At 38.9% G+C, this 18,581-nt stretch overlaps 1 protein-coding gene across 2 annotated transcripts in view; it reads right to left on the reverse strand.

The window, feature by feature from the left end:
- Positions 1-18,581, reverse strand: part of ttn.1 (titin, tandem duplicate 1) — a 138,479-nt gene that overhangs the window by 65,371 nt on the left and 54,527 nt on the right. For both annotated transcript variants that reach the window (XM_084122516.1, XM_084122515.1), the window contains 42 exons: positions 18,382-18,521; positions 18,151-18,277; positions 17,497-17,639; positions 16,118-16,241; positions 14,383-14,649; positions 14,169-14,266; positions 13,766-13,934; positions 13,404-13,670; positions 12,527-12,793; positions 12,130-12,408; positions 11,614-12,022; positions 11,409-11,533; positions 11,049-11,315; positions 10,698-10,967; positions 10,321-10,620; positions 9,562-9,864; positions 9,289-9,476; positions 9,064-9,178; positions 8,682-8,966; positions 8,449-8,600; positions 8,218-8,365; positions 7,897-8,074; positions 7,656-7,777; positions 7,295-7,582; positions 6,896-7,192; positions 6,623-6,809; positions 6,423-6,538; positions 6,039-6,338; positions 5,244-5,543; positions 5,059-5,164; positions 4,757-4,953; positions 4,343-4,648; positions 3,922-4,200; positions 3,517-3,816; positions 3,102-3,404; positions 2,600-2,980; positions 2,206-2,508; positions 1,823-2,122; positions 1,307-1,603; positions 863-1,147; positions 453-746; positions 31-330 (listed from right to left, as the gene is read on the reverse strand). In XM_084122516.1, coding sequence (XP_083978642.1) covers positions 31-330; positions 453-746; positions 863-1,147; positions 1,307-1,603; positions 1,823-2,122; positions 2,206-2,508; positions 2,600-2,980; positions 3,102-3,404; positions 3,517-3,816; positions 3,922-4,200; positions 4,343-4,648; positions 4,757-4,953; positions 5,059-5,164; positions 5,244-5,543; positions 6,039-6,338; positions 6,423-6,538; positions 6,623-6,809; positions 6,896-7,192; positions 7,295-7,582; positions 7,656-7,777; positions 7,897-8,074; positions 8,218-8,365; positions 8,449-8,600; positions 8,682-8,966; positions 9,064-9,178; positions 9,289-9,476; positions 9,562-9,864; positions 10,321-10,620; positions 10,698-10,967; positions 11,049-11,315; positions 11,409-11,533; positions 11,614-12,022; positions 12,130-12,408; positions 12,527-12,793; positions 13,404-13,670; positions 13,766-13,934; positions 14,169-14,266; positions 14,383-14,649; positions 16,118-16,241; positions 17,497-17,639; positions 18,151-18,277; positions 18,382-18,521 — 9,882 coding nt within the window. The remainder of the gene's footprint in view (positions 1-30; positions 331-452; positions 747-862; positions 1,148-1,306; positions 1,604-1,822; positions 2,123-2,205; positions 2,509-2,599; positions 2,981-3,101; positions 3,405-3,516; positions 3,817-3,921; positions 4,201-4,342; positions 4,649-4,756; positions 4,954-5,058; positions 5,165-5,243; positions 5,544-6,038; positions 6,339-6,422; positions 6,539-6,622; positions 6,810-6,895; positions 7,193-7,294; positions 7,583-7,655; positions 7,778-7,896; positions 8,075-8,217; positions 8,366-8,448; positions 8,601-8,681; positions 8,967-9,063; positions 9,179-9,288; positions 9,477-9,561; positions 9,865-10,320; positions 10,621-10,697; positions 10,968-11,048; positions 11,316-11,408; positions 11,534-11,613; positions 12,023-12,129; positions 12,409-12,526; positions 12,794-13,403; positions 13,671-13,765; positions 13,935-14,168; positions 14,267-14,382; positions 14,650-16,117; positions 16,242-17,496; positions 17,640-18,150; positions 18,278-18,381; positions 18,522-18,581) is intronic.

Below are 18,581 nucleotides of genomic sequence, written 5' to 3' on the forward strand. Positions count from 1 at the left end.
ATGATTTATATTATAGGGAGTGATACATACGTTCGTCATCCTGAATATTGACACTGATTGGTTTGGATGGTTCTCCATCACCAACCTCATTGACAGCTTTCACTCTGAAGTCATACATCATGTTCTCAGACAAATTGTCCAGAGTGATGGTGAGGTCTTTGCAAAGTTGACGGTTGGCAACATCAAATTCATTGCTGTCTTGTCTCATCTTTTCAATATAGTAGCCTCGGATTGGAGAACCGCCATCACTACGAGGAGGTTCCCAAGTCAAAGTAATAGTGTTCTTGGTCCTTTCCGTATAGTGCAATTTCTCTGGGGCAGATGGAACTCCTAAAATTTCAAGAAGGTTGTTTATCCCTTTTGTATGAATATTAAAACAATATAAAAATATGTAATTCAAATATATTTTCATATACAAGATATAAATTCACTATATATTCTGTTGTATTTACTTTTGGGATCCACTGCTAAAACGGGTCCAAGGTCAACAGGAGCACCAAGGCCATACTTGTTCCTTGCAACTACACGGAACATGTATTCTTCTCCATCAAGCAGACCAACAATGTCACATTTGCAACTGGCGACTTCCAGGGGTTGTCTGTAAATGTGCATTTTGGCATCCTTTCTCTCAACAACATAGCCCATTATGTCACTTCCACCATTATCCAGAGGATCTGACCAGGTGAATGAAATCATCTTCTTGCTCACATGAACTGTCTTAAGATCAACCACTGGTCCAGGAACATCTTTTGTCCCAAAAAAACAAACAAAAAAACACACGTGTGGGAACATATCCCACATTTCAGAATTTAAAAAGCTAACAATTTTCTGAAACTTTTTTAAAGAAAATAATTGTACTTACCCATCACATCCACCTTAACAGAGGCAGACTTGGTTCCACTGGGGTTGGTGCCTGTGATCTGGTATATTCCATGGTCAGTTCTCAAAGCATTTTTGATGCTTAAAGTGCTGTTCTTTATTTCTGTCTCAATAATTACATGCTCCTTGTCTGGTTCTGCATCATCCTTTGTCCACTTAACTTCTGGTACAGGTCGCCCAGTAACAACAGCAGGGAGACGCAATGTTTCTCCAGCTCTAATGATGACTCCATTCCTTACACAGATATCAAACTCAACCCCTGGTGACTCTGTTAAATCAATGCAGATTTAAATATTTTATTATAATTGCTCAAGTGTGTGTTAAATAATCTTGAGTAATAGCTTAATTTAAGGTTGATTGTTTGAAAAAGACTTCAGATCCTCATTGCGCTCTATTTGAAGAAAATGTCACAAGTTTTTCAACTTACCTTCAGGTTCTTTGGCCTGAACAGGTTCAGTCATGCCTGGGGCTCCATGTCCTGCATCATTTACAGCATACACACGAAGGTAATAATCAGCTCCTTCAGTCAGTCCAGTCACGGTGTACTTGCGGTCTTTGCATCTAAACTCAGTGCAGCGGACCCAATCCTTCTCTCCAACCAGACAGCGCTCAATATGATATCCAAGGATTTCTCCACCACCGTTGTATAATGGAGGTATCCAACTGATATCGATAGAAGTATTTGTGACATCAACAATTTTTGGTACAGGTGGACCAGGTGGCACTGCAAAAATAGTTACATTTTATCAAATTAAAAGGTAACTTAAATCCAGTTAGTATAAATCATGAGTTTCAATGCAGGTTGACAAAGAATCTATTTTTTGAGTAAAGCCCACTGTTGCATAAATGTACACAATTAATATCATCTATACAAACTACCAAAAAAATAATTACAACTTAAAATTACAACTTTCAATGTTTAGTTTTCATTTTCCACACTTACATATTGCATCCATTGCAGTTTGAGGGTCAGTTGGTACACTGAATTCTCCTGGGCCAGCAAGATTTTCGGCACAGACCCTAAAGACGTAAACAAGGCCTTCCATAAGACCCTCAACCTTAACTGTCAGTGCACTAAGAAGATTGGCGTTTACTCTGATCCAATATTTGCTGTTGACTTCACGTCTCTCAACCCAATAGCCCAAGATAGGGCTACCATTGTCCTTTGGCTCATGCCAGCTGAGGGCAACTGTGCTGGAGGTGACCTCTCCAATTCTTGGCATGTTGGGAGCATCAGGTGGTTCTGAAAAACAATAATCAAAAAACTCAAATAAACTATAATATAAGCCAACTACTGTTCAAAGTATAGCTAAAATATAACTTTACCAAATTGATTCTTTGCAATAAGTGGTTCAGAGTAGCATGGATGTCCACAGCCAAACTTGTTTTCAGCTGTGACTCTGAAGATGTACTCCTTTCCTTCAATAAGCTTGGTCACAGGGTAATTGTATCCCTTGTGAGTCGAGGTCACAGTTACCCAACCAATTTCATCTGTTGTGTTGTCTTTCTTTTCCAGTATGTAGTTGATGATCTCACTGCCGCCATCATCAAGAGGTGCATCCCAAGTGCAAACAACAGAGATGTTCCTGATATCATCAAATCTAAAGTTCACAGGGGGGCCAGGCTTATCTGTAAGTTATAACAGGCAGAAATGTTAATACATCATTTTTGTTGTTAAATGCTTAAGGAGATACCCATAGTAGTTTCAAAAATAGCATACCAAGAACATTGACGTCACAAGATGCTGTTGCAAAACCATGGGTATTCTCAACTCTAATAGTGAAATTTCCATGGTCAGATCTGATGGCATCACGCACCATCAGAGCAGTCTCACTGCGTTTGGTCTGGTCAAATGACAGCCGATCTAAAAGTGGTGGATGGAATACTTCTTCAGGTTCAGGCTGCACAGACTTCTTCTTTTTCTTCTTCACAATTTCTGGTTTCTTCTTAGCTGGCGGCTGCCTGACATTCTCATCATTTCTGAGCCATGTTACAGTTGGGTAGGGAGATCCAGATATGTAAGCATCCAATCTAATCTCCTCTCCCTTTTTGATACTGAGGCCAGATGCAATACGTGCATGAAGTGATACCTTTGGTGGATCTGAAGCAGAAAATGTAATAGAGATTTTAAAAAATTGACATTTAATGTTTTATTTGACACAACAAAAAGTTTTTATACTCAAAGTAGAGCTGTAACAGATTTTGATTTGTTTTTAACATACCAACAGGATCAGCAGCCTTAATCAGTGGTGTACTGCGAGATGGGTCACTTGCTCCTGCAATGTTCTCTGCACGTACACGGAACTGGTATTCTTTTCCTTCTGTCAAGCCAGTGACAGTGTAGGAGAAACCAGGTACCAGATTTGGAACGCATCTCTCAAATCTGTCACCATCTTTTTCAATCTTCTCAAGAATGTACCCTGTGATTGGGCATCCACCATCATATGGTGGTGCCATCCAAGTAACAGTGATTGAATTTGAGGTGGGATTGTGTCCCTCAACCTCAATTGGTGGGTCTGGATGTTCTGTAATATAATAATAATAGTAATAATAATAATAATAGAAAAAAGAACGACAAACATGACCAGAGAGAGTGTACATAAAATAAAAATTAATAACAATAAAATTTATACTTACGTTTCTGTTCTTCTGTTAAAACAGGATTGCGGAGTTCAAGAAACTCGCCACACCCAATTCTGTTAACAGCCTTCACTCTGAAGTAATATTCACCATTGAGCATAAGATCTTTGACCAGAAAGCTTAAAACATTGTCTCCAGACATCACAGGCAAAAATGTCTTCTTCTGAGCTTCCCTGCGCTCTAGAACATAGTGCAAGATTGGGCTACCACCATCACTCTCTGGAGGCTCCCAGGAGATTTTGCAAGAGTTCTTGGTGACCTCACTCGGAGAGATGTCCTTACATTGTCCAGGCAGGCCTTTTAATGAAAAATATAATAAGGCATTTAGCTTGATTTTTAAGCAGTAGGTATGATAAGTGTGAATCAGTTGAAGCCAATTTATATAGTTACACAGTTTCTTACCGATTACATTTACGTTGATTGTGCCAGTTACTGAACCCAGAACATTCACGAGAGTAACAGTGTACACGCCAGCATCTTCATGTTTACACTTGAGAAGCTCCAGGTGAACACGATTAAGTTCACATGTCAATGTCAGTCTGTCTTCAGTCTTTAATTCAGTGTCACCCTTTTTCCAGACCATTGATGGTTTCGGAATTGCTCTGTATGGGATTTTTATATTCATCTTCTCACCCTCAACAACTACAATATCTTGAGTCTCGAGATCCATGGTTGGTGCACCTTTAAAATATTGAAAAATGGATTTAATACCAGTATCAGACCAGTGGGGAAAAAAAATAAGTGTACACACATACATACACACACACACACACACACACACACACACACTTTCATTCACAGTTAATAATTTAATAGTCCTTACTGTCAGGGTCTTTGGCAAAGACACTATCTGAAATTTCAGAGGGATCACTGACTCCAATAGCATTGATAGCACGAACTCTCAAAACATATTTTTTCTCAGGAATTATGCCTTCCTCAGCCTTAAACCTAAGCTCTTTGACAGGACGGGCATTAATCCTCATCCACTTCTCAGTTCCAGCTTCAGACAGCTCAACATGGTAGCCTGTGACTGGACTTCCTCCATTCTTTTCTGGAGCTTTCCATGTAATGTTGATGTGCTCTCTGCTGGCATCAACTATCTGGACTTCAATTGGGGGAGAAGGTGGACCTAAAAAACAACAACACATAAATCAATACATATTATGTGGTGTACATAATCATCTATCACTACTTGGGCATTAGTATGTGTTGCATGCTATGAATTAACTAAACATACTTATGGGATCCTCAATGACCATGAAAACAGTAGGTTCACTCGGGTGGCCAACTCCAGCTTCATTCTCAGCACGGACCTGGAACTGCACCTCACTGCCCTCATCAACATCAGTCACCTTGTAATTGCATTCAGGGCCAGATGTCTTTCCAGACTTTACCCAGCGTGTGCCTAACTTCTCTTTCTTCTCAATAACATACCTATTAAAAGAACAATTCATGAGACATTTGTTTTGCTTTGAACACCACGTGCAAACACATAATTTTGTTTGCATTTAACAAAACCAATGTAAAATTTGTCCATACTTGGTGATGGGTCTTCCACCATCACTGTTGGGTGGCTCCCATTTCAGGTCAACATGTCTCTTGGATACCTCCACAACAGTCAATGCGTAAGGTGGTCCAGGGGTTGCTATAGAGGACATAAATGACACATTTTAATAAATAAATAAATAAATATTATATATATATATATATACAGTTCAACTTACTGAAAGTATCCTTGGCCAAAACAGAGTCCTCTAGTTCACTGAACTCACTTACTCCAACTGCATTCTCAGCAGCAACACGGAACACATAGAGAGAGCCTTCATTAAGTGGAGTGACAGTATACTTGGTATCTTTTACTGTGGTGTCCACAGCCTGCCAGGCCCTGCGTCTGACGTCTCTCTTCTCAACAACATAGTTGGTGATCGGAGAGCCACCATCACTATCTGGTTCAGTCCACTTCAGGTCACAGTTGATTTTAGTAATGTTAACCACCTCAAGCCAACGTGGGGCATTTGGAGGATCTGGTCAAATTAGAATGACAAAAATAATATTATTATCATCATTGCAGTTGAATATAAAAATAAGAGAATGTATCATTTGAAAACTGGGGTTTGCAGTGCAATTAGACTTTTATATCTTTATATAAACAATAATATTTACATTGACAATGGACACTGATCACGTTTACGATTAATATTCTGGTTAAGCCATTATTTCGTACTGTGCACAGTGCTTCTGTGCATTTTAAATGAACTCAAGTTATGGCATTGACATTTACATATTTATACATAATTAGAATATGACTAAATTCTGATATTGGATTTTTAATGAGCATTTAACTTGGTCAATACTTTGTTACGCAGTCCAAAAATACAATTAATTGTCATGCTTATTGATTGAGATCCTGATATCTAGATATATTCTTGATATGATATGATCTTAATATATATTATTGTTTACTATAATGACCATAATGTTTAGACAAATCAGTTTTCAAACTTTCTGTTAACACTTACAAAGTCTCTCTTTGCATACAACAGGGTCACTTGGATCACTGGGTTCACTCTCTCCAGCAACATTGATGGCCTTGATTCTAAATGAATACTCTTGCTTCTCCATCAGACCCTTCAATAAATGCTCGGTTGTTGGTACATCCTCAGCTACACGAACCCATTCCTCAGTTCCACTCTTTTGAAGCTCAATTATGTAGGACTCAATCTTAGCACCACCATCATGCTCAGGCCTGGTCCACTGCAGGTGTGCTGAAGTCTTGGCAATGTCTTTGATGAATGGTTTCCCAGGAGCCCAAGGAGGATCTAAAACAACAACATTTGAAATTCATGACTTTAAATTTTATTTATTTAATTGCCTCAATGTTGGAAAATAAAACTGTAACTTACCAATTGGATCTTTAATCAAAATTGGGTCAGTCTCAGCACTTGGCTTTCCTGGTCCAGCAAGATTCTCAGCCAAAACACGGAACCTGCACTTCTTCTTTGTTGGCAAACCTTTCACCCTTAAAAGGTAACATTATTTTGAGAATTTATTTTGCCCTGCCTTCACCTTTTAAATGCAGACACAATGAAAACAATTATTCTACCTGTGTGTTGTGTCCTTAACTGGAAGCTTGTTACACCTGATCCATTTGTCAGTCTCAGGATCAAACCTCTCAACCCAGTAACCAGTGATGGGGCTTCCACCATCTTCATCAGGCTCATACCAAGTTAGAGTTACAGCATCCTTTGTGATATCAGAAGGCTGAACCCTGGTTGGTGCCCCAGGAGTATCTGAGTGACAAAGATAATTAATTTAGTAAATAAGTTGAGATAAAGAAACTTGTGAAAATGTATAACATAGTGACAAGTACACTTACCAAATGAATACTTTGCAACAATAGGCACATGCTCTGCAGGAGTCCCAATGCCATATTGGTTCTCAGCAGACACCCTGAAGACATATTCCTTCATAGATACCAGTTTGCAGGCTTTGAAAGCAGTTTGTTTTACTGTAGCAGACAGTTTCTGCCACTCTTCTTTATCTATGGGTCTCATCTCAACAATGTAATTGGTTACTGGAGAGCCACCATCATCTCTGGGGGCATTCCAGGCCAAACAGCAGGATTCATTGGTGATTTCAGAGATATCAAAAGCAGCCGGAGGGCCAGGTTTATCTGTTTTTCAACAAGATGAAAATAAATTAATAAATAAAATTACTACCAATTTTTTCAATTGCATTATGCTGAAATTACAGATTATGTAAAGCAACACCCTACCAAGAATGTTGACGTCAACCGTTGCAGTGGCACGGCCACTTGTATTGACAGCCTCAATGATATAGGTCGCTGTGTCAGATCTAGTTGTGTTTGCAATGGAAAGTGTTGAATGGCTAGGTTTTGAGTCAATGCTAATCCTATCCTCTGGTTTCAGGACAAGGTCAGCCTTTGTCCATTTTACTCTTGGCTCTGGCTTGCCAAGCACATCAGCAGGCAGGTCAATCTTAGTTCCAGCCCTGGCAGTCAAGCCTGCAAGAAGCTTTGCATCCAGCTGGATCTCTGGTGGCTCTGTAATAAAATACAAATGTGAATATAGTGGATTCTAAATACTATTTAACTATTATATCGGTGGATTACTAACCTTTAGGATCCACAGCAAGGATCTCGTCTGTAGCCTTGCATGGTCGGCTGGCTCCAAGTCTGTTCACCGCTCTCACGCGATAGGCATACCATTGACCTTCAATAAGACCAGTCACCTGGTACCTGGGATATGTGTAATGAGACAGATTACAGATGTATCTGAATAATTATAAAAAAACAATTTTATCTTTTAGTTACAGTATGTTCCATTACAGGGATGCTCATGAAGAATCATTACTCACTTAAGCTCAGGTATGGGATCTCCACAGGCTTCCCATTTGTCAGTGCCACGCTGACATTTATCAACAATGTAGCCCTTAACAGCAGCACCACCATCATATCTGGGAGGTTCCCAAAGCAGAAAGATGCTCTTTGCTGATTTGTCCCTCCATTTCAGGTTCTCAGGAGGATCAGGCACAGCTGTATTTCAAACAAGTTTCATACACTGTCATACTGTTCTTTATTTCATAACCCTCAAACTAATGAAATGATATTGTCAACACAGAATGATAATACGTATTATAAAAACATTATGCCTGTGTGTAACACTTTTTAAGACTTACTGGCTGGGGAGGACACATTCACAGGTTCATCAATGTATGCTGGCTCTCCTGGTCCACATTTGTTGCAAGCAATAACACTGAACAAGTACTCCTTGCCCTCAATGACATCTGTGACAGTGTACTCAAGGTCCTGTACGCCTGACATCACCTGAAGTGTAGATGTTGTTAGCACCTAAATGTTTCACTGAGTGTACAAATAGTGTTAACAAGGAACTGTTAAAAACACCTCACCTTGACCCAGGTTTTGCGGGAAACCTCTCTTTTCTCAATATTGTACCCACTTACAGGGCTGCCTCCATCATACTCTGGTGCTTCCCACATTAGATGCACATGATGTCTGGTCACCTCTGCAACTTTGAAGTCTTTGGGTGCACTTGGACATGCTGAAAGATGCAAAAAATAGGATTGTACATTAATTGTTGTGCAAAACCAAAAACAAGATATTAAAATGAAAATTTGCATACCAATAACATTGACTTCGATCTCTCCAGATATGGTCGTCACATCATTCTCCAGTTGTAAGGTATATGTTCCCTTGTCTGGACGCACACTTGGCACAACAACCAGTTCGGTGAATGTAGGCTTTGTGACCATGGAAACACGGTCACCTGTGGTGAGCTCTTTGTCACCAAATGTCCACTTGGGTTTAGGCATAGGATATCCCGTAATAGGAACTCGGATGATAAGAGCATTGGGGACAATGACCTCCAGACCATTTTTAAAACCACTGAGGTCCATGGTGGGTCCCACTAAGGGCGGAAAAATAAAATGAATAAGCAGTTAAAATAATGTCTGTGTATTTTATCTCTCTTTAAGGGGATATGGCTAAAGTTGAAAATAGTTTACCATGAGGGTCATCGGCTAAAAGTGGCCCAATTGCATCAGCTGGATCAGACATCCCAGCAGCATTTTCTGCACAAACTCTGTAGTGATATTTCTGACCAAACTTCAGACCAGAAACCTTAATATGGGATATTGGACACATAAATGAACACATTGTAAAACAAAATAATCCTTTAATAAGATAATAAATGAGTGTTGTTAAATTCAAAATTAGTCAAGACGACATACCCTGTAGTAAAGGTCAGGGCAAAGTCTAGCGTTACATCTCAGCCACTTGTCAGTGCCATCTTCACACTTCTCAATGATGTAGCCTGTAATCATGCTGCCTCCATTGCTAATGGGCGTTTCCCATGACAGCTGAACTGAGTCTTTGGTCTGATTTGTGTAGTTGAAGTTCAGAGGTGGACTTGGCCTCTCTGTGATAGGAAACAAAATTGAAAGTTTGACATTGGGTTTTGCAACAACTCAAGACATAATGAAAAACATATAAACCCTACTAACCAATGGGATCCATAATCTTCACTGGATCTGTGGCAGCGCTTGGCTGGCCAATTCCAGCTTTGTTCTCAGCTCTGACCCTGAAGATGTACTCCTTGTTTTCAACAACATCACTGAGTGTGGCTGTGCGATCCTCAGCTTTGACCACCAAAGCAGGCTCCCATTTCAGAGAGGTTCTGTCACGGAGTTCAATGATATAAGATGTGATCTCAGATCCTCCATCAAACAGTGGTGGTTCCCAGGACACAGTGGCACCTAACCTATTGACAACTCCAACCATAACCTTTTGAGGTGCATCAGGCACATCTGTTAGAAATGAATAAAAAAAAATATATATATTTTTTAAATCTTTGATTAGTTGTTACAGTCTCAACTCTTACCACACAATCCGCTTGTTAAGTCGTGATGTAAGGATGTACTGTTCTGGGTCCAAGATTCTACTCAGTTCAGTTGAAAATATGATTTCAACAGCCATTTGTGTGCACCTTTTATTCACATCACACATTTAAGCTAATATTTTAAAAACTCATAGTGTACACTACAGTCTCAAGGCTGACAGCATCCCGTACACCAATATTTCAATGATTTATAAAAGATTGTCTGACCATCTGAGATTTCGGTATGGAGATAAGGTTAGGATGATGATTTTTCTGTGTTATTAAAACACACTATGAGTGTATATCAACACAGTTTGTTGTTGGAAACAGTGGTGCATAACAGACTTAACAAGCGAATGAAGAAATAAACTAAAGCATAGCTCACCAAATTTGTTTTTGGCTTGAACTGCCTCGTCTGTGGTAACAGTCTCTCCATTCCCAACTCTATTGCGAGCACATACACGGAAGAAATACATGTTGTCCCTCTGCAATCCACCAACACAATACTCTGGAATGTCAGCACGGTCTGTGGCCATTGTCCAGGTCTTGCGTTTGACATCTCGTCTCTCAACCACATAAGCCAAGATCTTGCTTCCGCCATCACTTTCCGGTTCCTCCCAAGCAAGGCTGACCTCACCATCAGCAGTGTCAACAACATGCAGGTTCTTCACAGGTCCCGGAACATCTACAAACAACACTTTTATTAGACATCTAGAACATTTAAAATTGTCTGTACATCATCTAATTGAATTTCCTACTCACCAATTACATCCAGATTAATAAAAGCCTCTCCTGTTCCATGTTTATTCTTTATGACAATCTTGTAACGACCCTGGTCTGACTTCTTTGGGTCCTTGAGCCTATACTCTGTTCGATCATTAGATGTGTCAATGTTTTGCCCTGGTAGACTGATGTCATTGTAAAACCATTCTGCCTCAGCACGAGGATAAGCATCATAGGGAACCGTCATCACAAAAGGCTTTCCAGCATCTGTTACAAGGTTCTGATCTGTGGTCTTGATCTTTGGAATAGCTGTAAGGAAAAGTACAGGATATTAAAAAATATGTTCCTTTATATGAAAAAACAAATTGCATTAACACTCACTCTTCCTACCTGCAAGCTCAAGCTTGGCTCTGGCATCCTTCTCCTTGGCAACTATTCTGTATTCTCCCTGATCACGGGGTCTGATTTCACAGACCTGAAGTCTATGAACTTTGCCCTCACTAATCATCTGGTATTTGTCACCCTGGACAATGACCATATTGTTCCTCATCCATCTGACCTCAACTCTATCTTTATTTAGTTCAGCCTCAAACACAATATCGGATCCTGGGGGCTCAAATACATCTGTGGGTGGTCTGATGATTTCCACTGGAATCTCTGTTGATGAAAGAAAAGAAAGATGCCATGAGCACATCAAATCATTGGGCAATACGAACATGGATACCAGAAATTGGCTGTAAAAAAAATTACCTTCAACAAAGAGACGTGCCCTTGATCTTTTATCTTCCACTCCACAGGCATATTCACATTCATCATCTGGTCTGCACTCTTTGACTACAAGCTTGCATTCTTTTCCATCTTTCTCTATATGATATCTAAGAAAGATCATGACATTAGCAAAAGTTTTCACATCATCACAAAGTACTTTTTCATAGTTTCATGGTTCAAACCTAACCTGGGTCCTTCTCTGATTTCACGTCCATTCCTGTACCATTTAACATGGGCTTTTTCCTTTGACAATTTGCAAGTGAACTCAGCATCCTCAAACTCTGTGATGGTTTGGTCTCTGAGCTGAGAAGCGAAATCAGTGGGTGCCTCACTGATGACCAGTTCTCCTGTGGACTTATCAGCGCCGGCAACTACAGTGTATTCACCTTCATCTGCAAGGCTGCAGTCCTTAATGGTCAAAGTGTGCTTGTCCTTGTCAACACGATACAGAATACGCTTGCTGAAAGTGACTTCTTGACCGGCCTTCATCCACTGGACTGTCACATTTGGTCTATTCACTTTGCAAGTGAAAGTAATGGTCTTCTTTTCCTCTATTTCACAGTCCTCTAGTGGCTCAATGATCTTGATGGCTTCCTCTGTGAATGCAAAAACAAAACAAAACAAAAAACAAGTATAAACATTTTGCATATACTGCAGTCAAAATACACATGGTATAAAAGGTAGATATATAATAATGACACACCTAGTACGTTGATGTTAGCAGAACACTTGGCCTGTTCTCCGCGCTGGTTTGTCAGTGTAATGGTGTAACTGGCTTCATCTGGCTTTTCTGCAGCTTTGATTCTCAGAGAGAACACAGTGTCTCTCTGAACCATAACAAACTTGCTACTCTCAAACATTGTCTCATTGTTCTTCAGCCATTTGGCTTTAGCTCCATCTGAGTTCACCTCACAGTTAAGAACAATCTCTTGTCCTTCTTTTACTTGGGCATCCTTGAGGGGAGTGATTATCCTCAGTTTTTCTAAAGAGACAAAAGTACCAATTTTAGTCCAATGTAATACGATAATTCAAAATTGAACATTTGGACCTCTTTAACAAAAACACATTACAGAAAAATATACTAAAAAAGAAAAACTTACCAATCACCAACAGGTCTGCTGAAGCCTTTACAGAGCCAATGTGGGCAGTGAATGCACCCTCATCTTTTAGCTCACAGTTTTTGACAATGAGCGCCCTCCTCTTGCCATCAATGACAATTTCATACTTGTCATCAGTTGTAAGTTCTTTGTCTCCTTTGAACCATTTAACTTCATAATTTTCCTTAGACACTGAGCAAACAAACTCAGCCTTTTCACCTTCAATGGCCTCTTGGTTTTGGGGCCTAGCAATGAATTCAGCTGCCAATTCTAAAGCAATACAGAGAGACAATTTTAAGTAAATCAATGCCTAATTAAATTATCAGTGAGATTATTACTGTACATGCATCAGGATTTCCACACCTTTTGATCAGTAAACTTGAGATTACTGGATATGGATTTGAAAAATATTTTTAAACAGAGTGAACTCACAAAAAGCAAACAAAATATTCTATAGCTTGGCATAAAAATATTAGCCTGACTACGTCAGACCTCGTACTTCCGCTCAATTTCATTTCGCTTCTGTACTCAGTCTGAGACCGCGTCAGAGCTTTCCGTTTTTCTCCGCCCTGAAAACAGCCGGCCAATCAACGAACAGAGGGCGGGCTGAGAGCCGTGACGTAGACGCTGATTGTACCGTGAATGCGTAGATTTACTTCACATAATCTGCAAAAGTCGTTCACAGCCATGTTCACTCCGGTATTTCGCTCGATGGTTTTGTTTTCGCATCATACATGTGTTTACAGTGGAAGTTAGATGCGGCTGAGCATGCGCATAACACACGCCATAACCAAACGTTATGTGTTTGGCTTACGGGTAACCAATGATTTTAAACTTCAGACAAGCGGTTTATTTGTAATAATCAAAGCTTAAAACATACCACTGATCTTTAGAGTTCCTTTTGTTTCTGAAGCAGGCAGTTTGCAGTGGTACTCTCCAGCATCATCCATACGGAGGTCCTGTATGATTAGAATTCTCTTTCTCCCATCTGCAACATGTTCATATCTACCACCCTCAGGGATCTCCTGGTCACCCTTGTACCATGTAACCTCTGAACTGGGTTTAGAGACCTCACAAATCATCTTAATGCTGTCGGTTTCTGTGCCCTCAACATTGGATAGGTTCTTTGTAAATCTAGCTTCCTCCTCTGCAAGGCAAAAGAAATTGTTATTAATGTCTGTAATGTGATTGAGTGTTTGTAGAATTGATTGATTGTAGAATAATGACTGAAATAAAACCCACCGACAACTGTTAGCATTCCAGAGGATTTGGATGTTCTTGCGTCACATTCATATTCTGCCTCATCATCAAACACTGCCTTACTGATGATGAGAATACGCTGTAATCCCTTGGCAATAATCTCATACTTTTTGCCTTTCCTGATCTCAGCGCCATCTTTGAACCAGCGGACCTGTGCAACAAACAATTATGAATCAATACACTCTCAGCTTCTGTGCATGCTGTTGTTAGAGTAAAATTGCAAAACTAAAACTTTTTCAATTAAAGTTCTCACTCAAATTGCTATGCTAATAATATAATTTGTAATTAAAACAATATTCAATTATGAAAATGTTAACCAGACACAGTTTCACTAGTAGTCCCAGACTTTAGGGCCCAGTCCACACAGATTTCTGTTAAAAAATACCTTGGCACTTTCACGGGACAATTCGCATTCAAACTTAGCAGATTCCTTCTCCTTAACCTCAACATCGTGAAGAGGCTTAGTGAATTCAACAAATGGAGCTGAAAATAGATAGACATATTCATTATACAAATGCACTGCGTTGTTTATTTTATTTCTTTACAATAGTTGGCTTTATTCAAGTTTCTGCATGTCATATTTTTTTCTGTAAACTTACGTTCAACATTTAAGAAAGCAGACGTCTTGAACTCCTTTGCATCACAGGTATATGTCTTGGAATCATCAAGGCTACAGTCCTTGATGATCAGCCTCCTTATGCGTCCCTCAGCCACCATCTCATACTTCTTGGTTTTACGAATTTCCTGTCCGTCTCTGAACCACTTGACATCAGCCTTCTCCCTGGACAGTTCACACTCCAGAATGGCAGTGGCTTCCTCCTCAACAGTCTGGTCCTCCAAGGGCTTGGTGAACTCAACTGGTGGCTCTGTGATATGTAATGTGGTAACGTGAAACTCTAAGCAACCTCTATTTATGCCCCTCTTGAAAACTACTGCAAAAAACAACCTCTAACATTCATGTATATAGGAATACAAACATTACAGGTTTGCACAGGTGCATATTACAGTTAGCTAAAACTAAAACCATTAAAAAAACATATTTTATTTGAGCTAGTTGCCAAGGCAGCATTTCTCATTCTCTAAAATAATAATGGAAATGGAAATAAAAATGACTAAAAACGATATAGATTTATATTTATATATTAGGGGTGTGATGAGCTCTCGCAAGACTAAAATATGACGAGATTTCTCATTGAGTGAAAAGCTGTCTCGATGTCATTGAGTGAAAAGATGTCAAAATCACCATGACGGACAAGAGGGTGAAATTGCTGAATATGCCACCGCTACATTCACATTACATGCCTCCACTGTCGTTTTGCTGTTTTCATAAAAATAAAAACCATTGTAATCTATTGTACATGTCTGCTCTGCTCATCCAGGACGAGTTGCAGTCGCACACAGTGCAGCAAGATCACTGATGGCGTGAGGATGGCGGAGGATTCATTGCTCAACAGAGCCTAAGCAGCTGATAAATGCATAGACTGTAAATAATAAAAAATAAAAAAATACAAAAAAATCTTGTCTACAGTATGTGCGATCGCGAATCCGAAAGTGAAAGTAAAACTGATGTGCGCAAATTATGCTGCATACAATAGCCTACCTCTGGACTGTGGTTGTGGTTGTGGCTCTGGTCTCTGTTTTGGTCTGTTTGTACTTTGAATACTGAGAGTCCTTTGATTATGGTTGCACTTGCACTTATTGTTTGCACTTAAAAAGACTAAGAAAAAACTGGTATTTATTTTTGTTATTTATACTGTTTTTATTTCTGTTCAATTTGTGGAAAGGAGTTCAATTAGGAGGTCACACACAGCCTCAATCAGAAGTTCTGGAAGCTCATAAATCATGCACAGTAAGGTCTGAAGAGACTCGTGTGGAATCATCCAGTAGAAAAGCCAGTCAGTTTAGTTTGTGGCAAAACCTTTTACAGTTCTTGTAAATTGTTGTATAATTGATAATATTATCATACTCATAAAGATTATTAGTTAAAACATTTCAAAATGCTCCTACAGACTTTTTTTCCAGTCATGAATTTTGTCATTGAGGATTTCTATAAAATATTGTGTAAAAATCTCATCTCGTCTCATTCTCGTGAACCCAATCTCGTGTCTCGTCTCGTGATATAAGTGTCTCGTCACATCCCTATTGTATATATATATATTTATATAGAATAAAAATGACAAAACAACAAAATTATTAAAACTTTACAATTAAAATGAAAATGGAAAATATTAAAAAAAAAACTATTTCAAAATAATAATAAAAAACTATAATAGTATCTAAATTATTCTAAAATACTAATTTTATTAGCATATTTTGTTTATTTATTTAATTTACCATTCACAGTAAGTTTGGCCTGGGTCACAAAGTCCTTTGCAGTCAGTTTCACTTCCCCAGCCTCTGTCATCTTGACATCTCTCAAAGTCAGGGAATGCAGTCTTCCTTCTACTCTCGTGACCACCTGCACACACCAATGTGACATAGTTGTTGAGTGGGTTTATCAATTGCTCTTTTCCCATTTTTGCAACAACATTTCAAAAGCAAATATTAACTCTATCCCTGCCAATGACGGAATGTTACGGCAATCCATGATTTCATTGTTATATGGTAGGGGAAGCTATTACGCATCTTCTGAAAGAGTACAGAATCTCTGGATCAAAACACAGGCGAAGAAGAAGCAGAAACAAGCAAAAGAAGCATTGCTTATGCACATGTAAAATAACGTGATCATCAAATGTTAAACAACATATAAATCAAAACTGCCTAACGTTACAGATTGAAATGTTGACCAATGAAGAGGTAGGTACAGAGCCCCTAAAGGACATGGTGGTGGAAAAAAATATGAGATGGGAGGAAATAAAAAGTCAAGCTCTGTGAAGCTTTGGGGTTGTTGATGGAAGCGGTCTACTCCATCTATGTTTTGATCATCATTCTGAATTCGATCCGGTCTTTGACAAAAATGATTTTCTCAGCTTTTTGTTCAAAATGTTGCTTTTTTAACTAAACTTACCCACATTCAAGTGCTGATAAAAAAGAATGCATGAAGAGAGACTAAAAGGTTGTTTTTTAAAGCAGAGGCTCTGTTCTTTCTTTAGATATATTGCATGTTCAGATATTCATATAACAAAATATTCTGGGGCCCATGAAAGTTTTGTGAAAATGATCAAAAATGCTGGCACTGGCTGGCAACTTCTTAAAAATGCTGGGGAGGAAAGCGTTAAGGAAATGGCAAAATTAAAGAACATTTTAATTTAGTTATGTGTTAAGCTATGTGAAAGAACAAATGCATTAGGAATGCGAAATATTAGAAAATATATTTTTTATCAAATGTCTAAAGGATTATGAAGTTCACTATACCAGCACTTCAACAACACTCTTGAAGCAGTTAAAAATAACCATAAGGGCGCCTGCAGGGCAAAATGGCCCAGTGTTATCTCGAAACCAGCAAGTAGTGCTGAAAGTCCTTATATGCAGAACATATTTCATACAGACTTTTCACTTGGAATTGTCACCCTATAACAACAATATATACATACTATTTGTGTATATAGTTATATTACTATGTACTACAGTTAGTATATAATGTATATAGACTAGTATAATTATGACATAACTTCAGCTGGAATCACAATAAAAACTTGGATAAAGCTACATTGAAAATGGCCCAATTAACGATTAAAGACTAAATTGCTGAAATCTAAAGAAAATAATCTTACCCTATCACTTGGCTCCATCTTTGTTGATCCAACAAACCATTCAACAGGAATATCTTCATATGAGAGCTCACAGTCAAAGGTGGCAGTCTCTCCAGCAGTGACAGTGACATCCCGAAGAGGTCGCAGAAGGCCAATTGTGCGTGCTTGAGAGGAAGAAAAGGCCATCCTTAATAATGCCAAGAAACAATCCTACTACTACAAGTAGTCATTGTGATCTGTCACTAAGCTACAATTTGCAAGCTTGAAGTACTATTCAGTTTTCCAGTTTATCACACAGGGCTCTGCATCATTAACATATTGAGATTCCTTGCACTGTCTGTGGTCAGATAAACGAGGCATGTTTCGGCTCTGCCAATCACCCCCACCCACTCCTGATAAGGAATGGGGCTTCTAAAATAGTTTTGTTGGCTGCTGACTTATCCCCAGTTAGTTATCTGTTACTGTCACTCAACATTTACTTTTTTAGTAAAACAAGAATGTAGGCTGGTTTGTTACCCAATGTAAAAAAAAGGTTGTTAAAAACAGGTTATTTTTGTTGTGAATAAATAATCTAACACAAGCCTAACACAAGTCATAAAGAATTTAAGAACAATCGTTACAGAGAATAATGTTGGCCAAATGCTTATTTTTTTGCACACTTATGAGGATTCTCACCTTTAACTCTTAGCTGAGCACTTGATTTAGCATTAGCAGCACTGAAATCTACACCACCAGCCATATCCATGCGGACATTGTAAAGGATAAGCATGTGCTTGGTGCCTTCCTCCTTAATTTCACAGTCCTGAGTGGAACAAACATTTAATTTATAGTTAAAAATATCAAAAAGTATGTAAATAATATTTAAAAAATAAAAGTACAACAACATGCATTGCAGGAAACCCTTACAGCAGACTGGTGCAGGGCATCTCCTTTGAGTTTCCAGTGTCCATGAACATCCTCCTCAGAGATTTCTGTCTCAAAGCGAGCAGACTCTGTCTCTGTGACCTCCACACTGTACAGTGGACGGGTAATCTTAATGTCACGTTCTGCAGAGAACAGGAGAGGGGTAGAGACTAGGTTATAGTAGTTCATATTAATTTCAATCT

Source organism: Abramis brama (assembly GCF_963993115.1).
Source record: "Abramis brama genome assembly, chromosome: 8".
NCBI classification, from domain to species: domain Eukaryota; kingdom Metazoa; phylum Chordata; class Actinopteri; order Cypriniformes; family Leuciscidae; genus Abramis; species Abramis brama.